At 43.5% G+C, this 15,059-nt stretch overlaps 1 protein-coding gene across 4 annotated transcripts in view; it reads right to left on the bottom strand.

Moving 5' to 3' along the window:
• Window positions 1-5,855: 5,855 nt before the first annotated feature.
• VPS13B (vacuolar protein sorting 13 homolog B) overlaps window positions 5,856-15,059 on the bottom strand; it is an 819,784-nt gene continuing 810,580 nt past the window's right edge. For all 4 annotated transcript variants that reach the window (XM_067537148.1, XM_067537121.1, XM_067537138.1 and 1 more), the window contains one exon: window positions 5,856-7,783. In XM_067537148.1, the coding sequence (XP_067393249.1) occupies window positions 7,535-7,783 (249 nt within the window). In that variant the 3' untranslated portion in view covers window positions 5,856-7,534. The remainder of the gene's footprint in view (window positions 7,784-15,059) is intronic.

The raw sequence follows: 15,059 nt of genomic DNA, 5'->3' as shown, positions 1-15,059 counted from the left end.
ATTTCTTACCTTAACATGTTTAAAAAGAATCCAAAGTGTAATCTTAACATTGGCTTTCTGGTTCAGGGATAACTACAGCAGCCATGCAATGTGTTTTACCCTTAAGGTAACTATGTATACTCTCAACTGTAATTTCATTTTACCATAGATAAGCTCTAGGAATATATACTGAGGTTTGGTCTCAGTCACCCTCATGCTCCAGCCTACCCTCCATGCTGAATTTAGGCCAAGCTATCCTGTACAGTCTCAAATTTGGACAAGCTGTAACAATAAGTAATTGAAACACTCTTGTTCTTACATTAAGCAGAACATACTAGCCTCAAATAATGTGAATCACTGTCACATTTATTGCTAGAATGTAGGAAACTGCTTTAGAGGTTTTTTGGCTAGACAGAAAATTCTAGAGTTGCTCAATAAGAGCCTACAGTGTCTCTAAAGTATTTTTCTTGTAATACCCACTGCTCAGAGAACATAGACTCCAGTTCTCCCATAAGCAGACAGTACACTCTTCCCAGGAAGAAGCACAGCAAATTAAGCCATCTGTATTATATTTGGAAAGTCTTAAGTTCGAATCCTGTTGGCATAGTTTTTATTATTTCAGAGAGACAACTAACTTCTCAACACTCAATATGTACCATGTAGAAACACTTAGAGTAATGAAGCTCCTTGTGCAACTTTTAGTTGATTCAAAACACTAATATGTAGCAACACTGAAGTTTGAAGAAAATCCTATGTATATAGGTTTTGCTGTGAAGTAGGGAATGCACTTTCATTTGAGCTTTATATAGAAAATATTGGTGGTGGGGAAACACACTGCTACCATGAATGTAAACTGATTATTTTAGCATGATAGAAAATGACACAGCTTAACCTTCCAAAAATATAAATAGCCTAGCCGTTAAGCATGTGCAGTGAGCATTTTTACTGACTAATGTTGTCTCAAGCATATCTATAGGTTCTAATAGCGCAAGTTTTTAGTTTCTCACAGCTTTGGAAGCAGAAAAACTTATTAATGGCAGATGCAGGCTAGTGGAGTCAGTTTCTTTTGCAGGCCACTCTATACACACATTTATATTTTTCTCATTGCTTTCTGCAAATTTAGGTTTTTAAATTTTTAAGTCTGCCTTCTGTTTTACTAAGTTTCATTGTTGCAGTAGAGACTGATAAGAAAAAGCAGACTGCTCCAGTCCCCCCCCCCAAAAAAAAAAAGCCTGTCCAGCAACTGTAGAAGAAATGTGCCTTTCTTACAGAAACATAGGGGCTGAAAGGAACCGAGGAGGCAGGACTAAAGAAATCTAAAACGTGTGACAGGTATCGTCCAACCTGCATTTACTTCCATTGAGGGGGATTCCACAACCTTCCTTGGAAACTTGTTCCAGAATTTAACTATCCTAAGAATTAGAAAGTTTTTCCTAATAACTAGCCTAAACCTCCCTTGCTGCAGATGATTACTTCCTGTTCAACCTTCATTGGCCAGGGAGCACAATGGATCATTATCCTGATCACCCCTTAAGCTTCAAATGTTATCAATTTCTCCCCCTCAGTCTTCTTGCACAAGACTAAAGATGCCCATAGGTCAGGTTTTCTAAAGCTTTTATCATTTTTGTTGATCTCTCTACAATTTGTTCGCATCTTTCCTAATGCATGGCATCCAAATTGGATACAGTATTTCATTTGAGGCCTCCCAAAGGCTGAGTGGGACACTTACCAACTCCCCCTGTGCTTTACATAGGAGATGCCTGTTAATGCACCCCAGAAAATTAGCCTTTTTCAATACTGCATCACTTTGTGGATGAATATTCAATTGGTGATCCACTATAATCCCCAGAGGCTTTTCAGCAGTATTACTGCCTGGCCAGTTATTCTCTATTTTGTAGTTTGCATTTGCTTGTTTTTTTCCTTCCCAAGTGTAGTACTTTGCATTTTAATGTCATCTTCTTGATTTCAGATCAGTTATCTAACTTGTAAAGGGCATTTTGAATTCTAATGACTTCCAAGCTTCTTGTCATCTGCAATTTTGATTGGCATATGCTCCAACCCTTTAGCCACGTCATTAATGAAAATAGGGAATTGTACTGGACCCAGAATTGACACCCCTCCGCCAAACCAAGATCTACCCTCCCGGTTTGACAGCAAACCATTTATAACTACTTTTTGGTCTTTTGAGCAGTTGGGCAACCACCAGACAGTAATTTCACCTAGATGCCAGGTCCCTGGTTTGCTTATGAGGCTGGCAGGTGGGACGTATCAGACACCCTTACTAAAAATCAAGCTATAATCTAGATTCCCCCCCCCAGCTTTTCAGGAGGCCAATAAGCATGTTGAAGGGAAAATAGGTTGGTTTGCCATGATTTGTCCTTGACAAAGCCATGCTGGCTATTACTTATAACCCTATTCCTAATAGCTGCCAGGTGCTTACAAATTGCTTGTTTAATAAATTGTTTCAGTAGCTTTCCAGATAGCCAACGGGCTGCCTAGTCTATAAGGCCCTCAGTACTTTATTTCTTCTTTTTAAAGATCGGGACTATGGTTGCTCTTTTCTAGTCCTCTTGGTGCTCATGCAACCACCATGAGTTCTCAAGGATAATGGCTAATGGTGCCTTAAGTACTCTAGGCTGACGGTCATTAGCGCCCCTCCCCTTCCCCCAATCAGCTTGACGACATCTGCTTAACTAACAATTTGTTAACCTCACCCTAGAGTGTCCTTGTGATGTGCGTTAAGTAGCTGGCCACCATTAAATCTGAAGCCAAATAAGCATTAACCAGCTCTGTCTTGGGTCATCTTCCCCTAAGTAGATGACTAGCCCTTTCTTGCTCCTAATGGAGTTAAAGAAATGCTTTATGTCCCTTAGTTGGTGTCACCCATTTTTGTGCTGTTCTGATTTTTTTTTGCCTATGTACTTGTGCTATTTTGTATGACTCCTTAGCAATTTGTCCATGGTGCCCCCTTTTGATTTTTTTCAGCTCATTAACAAGGGGCGGTGCTATATTGCCATCGTATTATGTTGCCTAGTGTTCCTTTGCAGTGGGATTGTTTGCAGTTGTGCCTTTACTAGTGGTACCTGCAAGCTTGCCTGAATGCCATTTGACCTTAGATTTTCTTCCCTTAGGCCTGGCCCTACCAGTACTCTGTTATAATCTGCTTTGTTTGAAGACTGTCATCTTTATGCTGCTACCCTTCTGCTTTTATAGCCCTAGATGCATGAAATCTAGCTTTTAAGTATCACTTTTACATTTCTTTCCACATTCAGCTTCACAAACCAGTCCTCTGTGTTGGTCAGAAGCAAATCTAAAAAAACTGCTGTCCACGTGGCTATTTTCTCCACCTTCCAAAACAAAAACAGTTGTTCCCAGTGCGTGCTAAGACCATGTGTTGCTATCTTACTTGTCCACTAGATGTTTGAATAGTTAAAGTGCTCCCATTAAGACCATATTTTGTTTTTTTAAAATGTTTTGTTCTAGAAATGCTTCATCCACCTCGTCTTGATTTGGTGGTTTAGTGTAGACCTCAACACTGCTACTCCAGCTGAAGGTCTCTGGATAAAGATAAACGGTGGACTGCCACTCACCTCCTACTAGACCTCAGAACATGTGTACATAGTTATAATAAATTAAAAAGTTTTAGCTTAAGTGGGTTTCATGCCTGCAGAGTCTGACCAGTACCATTCACAAGCCACCATGCTGACTTGGAGTACTTTTGCATATTCTCTTGTTGGCAGGTCACGTAGGTCCATGCAGGCGTTCAGGCCACTCTTAGAAGGAGCAGAGTTGCTCTGCTAGAGGACAGTAGAACATATTATATTAGGTGGTCTGACAGTAGCTATCGCAGGCCCGGTCATGATGTGTACTGCTTTATAACTACAGATAAGCAAAAGTCCCTTGCTTTACATCAAGCATTGAGGGATTTTACAAGGAACAGAATATGGCCTGATGTAGTTTGGATCAGACCTTTCTTTGCTGTTTCCTTCATCACTGAACAGCACTAGCCTGCATTATCGCCTTTTGTGCTCAGCAAAAGCAAAAGAAAGGTGAGAAGCAGCTGGCTAATACTGACAGAGCAATATTTATTAACATGTTTTCTGTTGGCTTTCACAAAATAGAGGGGTGTATTCCTGCTATGATAGTTAACTGATCCATAAGTCAATTGTAAAGGAGGAACTAAAGACACAGTCCTATGTGACTAGGCATTTTCAGCTTGTCAGTATGCACATTTTCTGTATAGTGCTTTAAGCTTCTGATGCTAAATGGACCTTGTCCTAACATCTGTCCTTCATCGCTGGCCTGGAGTCCTTGTGAGCCGGTTTCTTTCTGCTAGACAACTAAACTGAACCACCTGTCATCAGCTGTGGGTCAAACAGCTTCCCAGCACTTTCTTTTTCAGAAGTACACTATATGCCCCAGATGGATATATTTACTCTCTTACTCCCCCTGCCTGATGAGATGTGCCTTAAACAGCTCTTCACAGCCTTTGGACTACTATTTCTAGACATAATTGACCCAGAAACCAGCTAATGGTTAAGAGAATTTTATGAGACTGTCCCCAGTGGCTGATAATGCTTTTCTGTGATGGTCAAGTGAAAAAACATGTAGAAGGGAACCATATGACACATACAAGTTCTTTCCTGACAACTGCACCACAACATGCTCCCAGAGCAAACAAGCATCCCTTAAACACACCCGAATAAAGCTAGCAAGCCAAAAATCTTGAACAAGGCCCAAACGTTAAAAAAAAAAAAAAAAAAAATGCGTGGAGGTTTTAGACCCTCCAGCCCCAAAGAATGTTATGAGACCAGGTATATTTCTAAAAGCACAAATTGGAAAGCTTCAGCCAGCCAAGTACAGGTGTCAGGCATCTGTTCTGTGGACAGTTTTGTTTTCACCATTCGCACAGATCATATGTAAGAGAGGCTGATTTATGTGAAGTTACCACATGTTTCTGTAACTGCATTCACAGAAGGGGGCGAAACAACATTCTGCCTAATGCAATACATACACTAGCTTGTTTCATGGCAGATGAGTGTACAATATAAGTATTTTTGCCAGAAAAAGAGCATAATTCAGGAAGAAAAATGTCAGCATAATTCCACCAATATTGGTCAGACACTTTAGAAAACCTGCTGTCTCCTCCCATATGTTTTACAGGTGTGTGTTTTTGACATTCAGCCAATATTCCAACAGATTATTCTAGTCTGGGTTGTGACTATGCTGCAATTTTGACTCAGTACATGGAGTCGTAAAAAACTCTTTAGCACCTGTTTTGGCCAGCTAGTCATTGGTCTTTCTTTATTAATTTCAAAATGCATTTCGTGGCTTGCTGCATTTTCTGGGGTACAGAACAGCTCATTAACTTGCTGGGAGTTGAGCTCTCAGAGATTCAGTATCACTATTATAGTCAATATTCTGCTCATTAGATTTGTATAGCATAAAGGAAGTATAACATGACTTGTGGAGCATAAAGAAACCAAGTATTGTAGGAATAGCTTTATTAACTTTAAACAATCTTATATTACAATTTATGCATCAGTATGTAAAATTAGCAGTAGTAAACTATTTACCATAAAAGCTTCAGGAATGAAGAATCTCTATATTTGCATTTTTAAATAATGTCATTTAAAGGCAAACAATAACCAAGTTGTTAGATGACTATATGAAACATTAATAATGGATGGGTTCATTTCACATTCAGTAAAGGGCTATTCAAATCCTGAGCTTCTTCCTTGTTAATACACAAAAGACATGACTTTCAGGAGTAGCTTAAAAAAAGCAGAACTCATGAGAAACATATTGCAATTAATATATTCTTATTTTATGTCCATTTGGTCATATCAGCTATGTATAGCAGATGCTAACATAAGTAAATAGCAAGTGCTGAACATTAAGGGCAGTGGCAAAGACGACTCCAGTTCCTAACTTTTTTTAGTTGCTGGTTGTATTCAGGTACAGCAGGCATACCCAAACGGTAAGTTAGTTCATGTACTGAAACTCATGGTGAGAAGGCAAGAAGTCATGGGCATAGTTGAATGTAGAAACTCACAAAAGCCAAGAAACTGAATCAAGTTAGCTTTTACAATTGAAAATGAAAATTGCTGTATCTGTGTTTGCTCTGCAAAGCAATCTAACTGCTCTTGTGATGAGAGCCAATATTATAAAACAGATTTGAAAATAAAGGCTAAAGAACACTTGAAAAGCACATTTCTATCAAAGTGTTTTACCTAATATTGTTACAAGTGTCATCTAACTGATGATGTAATTGACATTTGTAAGCCTACTGCTGGTAGTAGTCCTCTTGCTGAAAGGTAGTGGTTTTCACTGGACTCCAATATTGCAGTTTTCATTCAATTCCATCTTTTACAGTTGTTACATGTAGTGAGAAATGAGCCTAACTCCAAGAATTTTCCAGTTGCTCTGCTGTGCAAAATAGGTATAATTTCTATGCATAAATATTTCTGAATGGTCTGATGTAATAACTGACTTCTTGGTCTGGATTCTGAATTTCCTGGTTTCTGACATTTTAAGGGTGATAAGCATAAAATGAATTACAGATGGCCTAAGTGAAGAAGCACTCTGTGTTCTGTTGTGGATTCCAGAAATAATAGGGACTAACAAGGTGAGCTAAGGATGAAGTTTAGCACTTGGGTTTAAAAGGAGTAATGTGTTTATGAATTTTTGGTACATATTAATGAGAATAAACACTGCTCCTAAAGCTTTTTAAAATGCATGTATTGGCTCTAGAATGTTCCTGTTTCTGACATAATTACATATTACCAACTAATCCACAATAGCATATATATAGAAAATTCTTATGAAAATTTGATTGGTGGATAAAATAAGATTTCCATATACAGACAGTTTTAAAAGTAAATTAATATTGTAATTTCCATTTTGTTCTTCAAACCACACAAAGGCACTAGTTTATTTAAGGACTAACGTCCTTCAAAATTTCAGTTAAATAAAGGAAGCTATTTTAAGGTTAGAGTGGTGCTAAAACCCAGCTGTTGCTAGTAACTTAAAAAGGCCACACCAGGTCTATCAGATTTAGTGGGGGAATATGTTTTGCTTCAGGACTAGACATTGGGGAAAAAACGTTTCAGACTTGAGCAAGTTTTTACAGCTGAGTTATAAACTTTGCTTATAACAGAGACTGGCAGACCCTAAAATATGATATAGTAGGTATGAATATCTATTTTTTGTGTGTGACAAAAATGTCTCAATTAATAGGATTTCCCTTGATTTCTGCTTATTGAAAGAACAAAGGATTTTCATTCACTTACCACCTTTCTCTTTAGCTGAATATCTGTCTGCTAAGGAGGTTATTTCATGCACCGGCTTTGCTTTTCTTCTAATGCTAACATCTTAAGTAGAGACCAGGAATCCCAAAGCTGTCCTTGTAGTCAAGTCAGAAAAGCTAGTTTTTAATTTTCCTATCACCCACCACCTCACAAAACTGACATTAGAAAAGTTCACATTAGGTGACCGCATAGAAAGCATGACTTTAAAAATGCTAATGCACAGTCACTCTTGCCATAAGTTGTTCTTAATTAAATCCCTTCCGCAAGGCTTTATTTTTTACTATAGTAAATTTACTAATGAATACCTGAGCAAAATTTGGATCAACTAGGTACTGATATGTCTTAATTGTACTTGGAAGAGGCTCTGCAGCTACAACTTGTGATGTTGTTTGTACAGAAGAGTTGCTTGGAGCAACGTGGTAGGATGTTTTGGTGATAAAGTCCACAAGCCGGTTGAATTGTTGTTCAGAAAGTCTCTCTCTAACTCCATCTGCCTAAAATCAGATAATACAGATTTATTATTGGAATGTATAGTATCTGCACTTACTGTTCATACTTAGCAAAGATACTTCTGCATTAGTTTATCAAGCAAAACCTTCCTATCATAGATTTGTAATGTTGATGTTTCATCCTTTGTGTCTCCCACAATTCTGTGACACATGACTGCTCCCTTTCTCTGCAGTTCTGGTAGCAGTTCAATGTCCCCCCTTCTCTAGCTTCCCACCAGAACTTCAGCCTCTGTGGCAGTGGTTAGTGGAAGTTTGGTTTCCTCCCAAGCATTTTCATTGCTAACGCCCACCCAGATCAGCTATCTGGCAGCATGATGGTCTTAGCCACCGGGATCAGTTGTTACAGTCTCTCTACTCTGGGACTCCCAAACCTTCCCGCCTCGCAGGCAATGGCAGAGCTGTCCAGCAAACATCAGGCTAAATCTATATATGAGGCAGCAGTCACAGGCTTTCAGAGGGTGAATTATGTCCTGCCTGTTCCCAGCCAGCCAACCATCACACAGCCAGGGCATGGGGCTTAGAACTAGACTGGCATATCAGGACACTCTCTCCCTGAAGAGCTGTGACTCCAGTGCAGTAAAGTCCAGTCAGGAGCTTCTGAGCATTTCAGGGAAGAGAGTTTAAAGAGGAAGCTATCCAGCCAGCTCAGGGGGTAAGTCCCACACAAGACCCCAGCCAGAAGGAAAAACTCCTTAAAAGATCCAAAGTCATTCCCCACACTAAGATACTGAACTAGGTTCTCAGCTTCCTGTCAGGGCTGGCCAGTAAACAATTCTGCATCTCGAAACCACCATCCGGTGGCCAGCAGGGGCCCCGTGGTTTGGAGCCACCACTGCCAGTGGCAGGGATCCCATGGCTACAAACCACTGCTGTGGGCAGGGATCCCAGTGTCACCAGTAGCGAGTGGCAGGGACCCCGTGGCTCGGAGCCACAGGGACCCTGCAGCTGCAAATAGCCACTGGCGGCAGAAGCCCCACAGCTTCGAGCCACCAGTGGTGGGCGGCAGGGAACCTCCAGCTCAGAACCGCCACCGATGGGCGACAGGGACCCCACAGCTTGGAATCGTCGCCAATAGTGAGGGGAACCCAGAGCTCCCAGCTGCTGTTGGGGGGAGCCCGGTTGAGCTGGGACCCTGCAGCTCCCTGTTGGCATGGGTGGCGGAGGGAGCTTGGAGCTTTTAGCTGCCACGGGGGAAGCCCAGAGCTCTGTGTTGGGCCCCTGCAGCTCCTAGCCACCACAGGCAGCATGGGGACCTTGCAGCTCCCTGTCACCAGTGGCAGGGGGATCCTGTGGCTCCGAGCCCCCATGGGTGGTAGGACAGCCTGGGGCTCTGAGACGTGCAGCTACCTGTTGGTGGTGGGAGCCCGGAGCTCAGCCAGACCCCACAGAACCCAGGCAGGGGCCCCCGCAGCTCCAAACTGCCATGAGGGGCAGGTAACCTACTCTGTGGAGCTCTGAGCCTCCATGGCATGGGTGCTGGACCCCACCCTTCTCTACTCCTCTCCTGCAGCAGGGCTTGGGCTCTCATTCCCATTTTGTCATGGTTATTTTTAGTAAAAGTCAGGGTCAGGCGAATTTTCTGTGATTTTTTGTTTACTGCCCGTGATCTGTCCTTAACTTTTACTAAAAACAGCCATGACAAAATCTTAACCCTAGGCATACACAACATCTGTGAAGTTATTCCTCACTCTTCCAGCAGTCCCCAGTCTGGAATGTATCTCACATTCAAGTTTGCCATCTTCTGTACCCCAGCAGCCTACATACTTGAACTGGTCTCTTTGATACAGTCTCCCACAGTATTCTTATCATCAAGTTAAAGTAGTATGGGTTGGATGAATGGATTATAAAATGGATAGAGAGTTGGCTAGATAATCGGGCTCAATGGGTAGTGATCAATGGCTTGATGTCGAGATGGCAGCTGGTAACAAGGGAGTCCTGCTTTGAGCAGGGGCTTGGACTAGATGACCTTCTGAGGTCTCTTCCAACTCTATGATTCTATGGTCAATCTGGTTTAGTTTTACTCAATTTCTATATCCAGTTTCCCTGTGGCACCTCTACTAACCCATATAACCTCAGTCTTAGTCATTTTCATCTCATACCTACTTAGCTGACTATACCATTGATTTCATTACTTCCCTTTTGTCTTCTTTTGAGGATGCCCTTATTGCTATGTTGTCTGCATAGAGCAGCTTCTCATCTTTTCTCACTGGGATCTCCCTGCTGACGCAGTCACTCAATACTAAACAGCACCAGACTGACAGCCGATCCCTGATGCAGTCTGACTTCCATTTCAAATGGGCTTGTTCCAAAATATGTTCAGATTTCTGTTTTATGTGCACTATATCGTGCATTCAGCAAAGTTATTAAATCCTCAGACACTCAGCACTGTTGTAAGTTTCCTTCTGTCCACATTATTGTACACCTTTACTTTGTCTATAAAAGCCAAGAAGCTATCCTGTTCTTACTCTAGCTGCTTCTCTGTTATGCTTGCTGAACTACAAACACAGAAACTGGGGTTCCTCGTCCCTTCCTAAAGCTGAACTGTTCTTGTTTGAGGAGGGATTCCACCATTCTCCTAATCCTAGCATCCAAGATGTATTCCAGTATCTTCATCCCATGCAAAAATAACCTTATCCCTCGATAATTTCCACAGTCATGGATGTTGCCCTTCTTATGTAGTGAGATCAAGATAGGCTTGGACCAATTTTCAGGGATTCTCTTGCCTGCCATACAGTTTAACCACTCTGCTCATCCACTTTATGCTCCTCTCACCCAAGACTTTCACCAGGTCCATTGACACTTCATTGGGTAAAAAAAACCAACCGGTTACTAACCTTCTGTAATTGTTTTTTGAGATGTGTTGCTCATCTCTATTCCAAATGGATGTGTGCGCGCTGCATGCAAAATCACTGGAAGGTTTTTCCCTTAATGGTATCTGTAGGGTTGGCTATGGAGCCCCCGGAGTTGCGCCTTCATGATGACATATATAGGATCCTGCCAACCCCCTGCCTCTTCAGTTCCTTCTTGCCGACTGGCTCCGACAGAGAGGTAGGCGGGTGGGTCTTGAAATGAACATGAGCAACACATCTCGATGAACAAGAGTTACAGAAGGTTAGTAACCGTTTTTTCTTCTTTGAGTGCTTGCTCATGTTGATTCCAAGTAGGTAACGCCCAAGCAGATCCATAGGAGCAGCGGTCAGAGTTCAGTGACCTGCAGATTGCAGTACCGCTCTGCCAAATGCAGCATCGTCTCTGGCTTGCTCTGTAATAGCATACTGTGCCATAAAGGTGTGAAGAGAGGACCATGTTGCAGCTCTATAAATATCTTGGATCAGGATCTGAGCAAGGAATACTGCTGAGGATGCCTGTGCCCTTGTGGAGTGAGCTGTCAGCATCAGAGCCAATATTTTCACCAAGTCATAACACGTCCTGATACACAATGTTATCCATGAAGAGATTATTTGTGATGATCCTGGCTGCTATTGCTACGAAGAATTGCTTTGTTTTTCTAAAGGGTTTAGTCCTCTTGATATAAAGAGCCAAAGCCTGTCTAACATCCAGAGAATGCAGCCTCTGCTGTCAGCTGTTAGCGTGTGGCTTTGGGTAGGAAACTGGAATGAATATGTCCTGGTTTGAGTGGAACTGTGACCTTCAAAAGGAAAGCTGGGTAAGGGTACAGTTGAACCTTGTATTTGAAGAAAATCATATAGAGGCTCAGACGTGAGGGCTCTGAGACTCTCCTGGCCAAAGTTATGGCCACGAGAAAGGCTATCTTCCAGGACAGACAGAGAAGTGAGCATGTCGCTAGAGTTTCGAATGGAGGAACCATCAGTCCTGACAGTACAAAGTTGAGATCCCATTGGGGAATCGGCTGATACGTTTGAGGATATAATCTGTCTAGATCTTTAAGAAAATGCCCTACCAGGGGGTTGTCAAAGGTCTGCAACCCAGGGATTAAATGCAGAGATTGCGGCCAGGTGGACCTTGATTGACGACACCGACTGCCCCTGCTGTTTGAGATGTAACAGATAGTTCAAGATGAGAGGTAATGACGACAGCACAGGTGGAGCACCCTTCTGCATTGACCAGATGGAGAACCACTTCCACTTAGCTAGGTAAGTGGCCCTGATGGAAGGTTTACTGCTTCCAAGGAGGACCTCTCTGACTGATTCTGAGCACTGTAGTTCCAGAAGATTCAGCTATGGAGCTTCCATGCTGTGAGGTGGAGAGACTCTAGATTGGGGTGACGAAGGTGGTGATGGTCCTGAGTGGTGAAGTCTGGAACCAGCGGCAAGCAAGTTTCCACTGAGAGGTTGAGGAGCATGGTGTAGCAGTGTTGGCATGGCCTTGAACTACGATGGCCTTTCCTTTCTGACTTTCAGCAGGACCTAGTGAACCAACAGGATTGGTGGAAATGCATAGAAGAGATGGCCTGACCAAAGGATGAGAAATGTGTCTATGATTGATCCTGGGCTATGATTCTGGAAGGAGCAGAACTGCATGCACTTCCTGTTGCATCTTGTCGCAAATAAGTCTATGTGGGGAACTTCCCACCATTGGAAGATGTCATTCACCACATCCGGGCGGAGAGACCAATCATGGTTGGAGAAAGACCTGCTGAGGTGGTCCGCCAACTCATTCTGCAACCCAGGCAGGTAGGACACCTTGAGGTGAATCAAGTGGGCTATGCAGAAGTCCCACAGTTTGAGGACTTCCTGGCATAGGAGAGAGGAGCATGCTCCAGCCTGTCTGTTTATATAGAACATCACTTTGCATTGTCTGTCATGACCAATACACATTTGCCTTCCAGATGGGATTGGAAGGTCTGACAGGCCACGTTTACCACCCTCAGTTCTCTCACACTGATGTGAAGCAAGAGCTCTGCCTGGGACCAGAGGCCTTGGGTCCTGAGTGCTCCTAGATGAGCTCCCCAGCCCATCGCTGAGGTGTTGGTGACCAGGGACAGTAAGGGGCTAAAGTGTGGAGAAGGGGACTCCTGCACAGACCAACTTTGGATTAAGCCACCAGTGGAGGGTTTCAAACACACGGGCGGGGGAGTGAGACTACTCTGTCAATGTGGTCTCGAGACATGATACTTTGAGGTTAGCCAAGTCTGGCGTGGTCTGAGACGTAGCCTGGCATATGCATGTTGCTAAGTGCCCCAGCAGTTTCAGCCAGTTTTGGGCCATGGTAGTGGGGTACCGTTTCAACTCTTCTATGATGGAGCATATAGTCCAGAATTGAGATTCTGGAAGAAAACGCCTGGCCTGGTTTGAATCTAGCTGTTCCTATGAACTCTATCCTATGAGTGAGCGTCAAAGTTGAGTTCTCCACATTGACCAGGAGGCTCAAGTTGGCGAAGGTTGACCTTAATCAATTTTATTTCTGCTTCCACCTGTGCTTTGGTGCAACCTTTGATCAACCAGTGGTCGAGGTATGGATAGACTTGCACCTTCCACTTCCTGAGGAATGCGGCGAAGACCACCACACACTTGGTAAACACTTGAAGTCCCGCAAAAAGGCTGAATAGAAGTACCGTGAAATGGTAGTGGGTCTGGTTGACTATGAACTGGAGAAATCTTCTAAGACTTGGAATGATCAACACATGAAAATGCACATCCTTCAAGTCGAGGAAGGTGTACCAATCCTCCGGATCCAAGGAGGAAATAATCAAGGCCAAAGTGACCATGCGGAACGTCAAAATCTTCATGAATCTGTTGAGGTTTTGTAAGTCCAGAATGAGGCCTTTGGTTTTCAGGATTAGGAAGTAGCGGAAGTAGAACCCTTTGCCTTTTAGCTCCTGCCTTTTTCACCACTTCTATCTTTAGGAGCGCGTGCACCTCTTAGATTAGAAGTTGCTTGTGAGAAGAGTCCCTGAACAGTGACAGGGAGCATGGAGGGTGGGATAGAGGGGAGGAACTGAAATGAAGGCAGTATCCCAGTTCTACTGTGTGTAGCACCCAATGTTACGATGTGATCTGGGCCCATGCATTGTAGAAGTGGAATAATCAGTCCGAAAAGAATAGGGGTGAAGGATCCAAGTCCTGAATTGGTACAACATACTCGGGCACACACACAAGTCCTGTTTGGGACTGGAGGATTGCCTCGCCAGTAGACGGTTGAGAGGGTTTCCTCCTGTAAGTCCTGCCCCTTTTAAGATTATACTCCTGTCTGGGTTGGGATTGGTAGAACTGAGGCAGGGGTTGAGATTTGAAATGCCTCCTTTGCGGCGCTGGAGTGTGGCGGCCTAAGGACTTTAAAGTAACCTGAGAGTCCTTAAGGCTGTGCAGTTTCGAGTCTGTCTGCTCAGAGAACAGCGCTGGGCCTTCGAAGGGAAGGTCCTGGATCATCTGCTGGACCTTGCGGGGGATGCCCAAGGCTTGTAGCCATGAGCTCCAAGCATCACTACCACTGATGACATGGTACAAGCTGCGGCATCCGCCACATCCAGTGCCGCCAGAAGCTAGACTCTTTCATCCATCTCGCCTTCCTCTATCAGGATTGTGAACTCCACTCTGGAGTCTGACGTATAGCCTCTGAGAATTTTGACATAGATCCCCAAGAGTTAAAATTGTATCTAATTAATACTGCTTATTGGTTCGCAATACAGAGTTGAAGCCCCCCAGTGGAATACACCTTTCTCCCAAAGAGGTCCAATTTTTTTTGCATCCTTTGTCTTTGGCATGGGGCCTTGCTGGCCTTGCCTCTCATGCTCTTTGGCCACTGCAGCTACGAGCGACCCTGGTGGGGATGAGTATGTAGGTATTCATGGTCCTTGGAGGGTACAAAGTATTTTTCTCTACCCTCTTTGCAGTTGGAGGCAGGGAAGCTGGGGTCTGCCAAAGTGTCACGAATGGTCTTTATTAGTGGCAGTGCTATCCTGGATGGGCCCACAGGGGCTACAATGTCTACCATACAGTCTGCATTGTCAGAGACCTCCTCAATTTGGAGCCCCAAATTCTGCACCACTCTCTTCAAGAGCTTCTGACGGGCATGGCTGTCATCCACAACTGGTGCTGCTGAGGACCCCACAACTGCTTTGTCTTGGGACAAAGACGATGATGTTCTGGCCGGGGCGGTCTCTTGATATTCTGCCCCAGAGGGTCCCATGGTGCCGTTTCCTCAAACTCGGTGCTGGAGTCGATGTCATGCTCGGTACCGGACATGGCATTGTATTCAGTACCAGTTTTGGTACCAAACAGTAGCACGTTCTCCGATTGAGGTGAGTGACATCTGCTCTTGGAAGCAAGCGATAGTGACC

Source organism: Emydura macquarii, unplaced genomic scaffold (assembly GCF_026122565.2).
Source record: "Emydura macquarii macquarii isolate MOO-44397 ecotype Brisbane River unplaced genomic scaffold, CSIRO-AGI_Emac_v2 contig_383, whole genome shotgun sequence".
NCBI classification, from domain to species: domain Eukaryota; kingdom Metazoa; phylum Chordata; order Testudines; family Chelidae; genus Emydura; species Emydura macquarii.
This window is presented reverse-complemented; position numbering and strand designations above follow the sequence as displayed.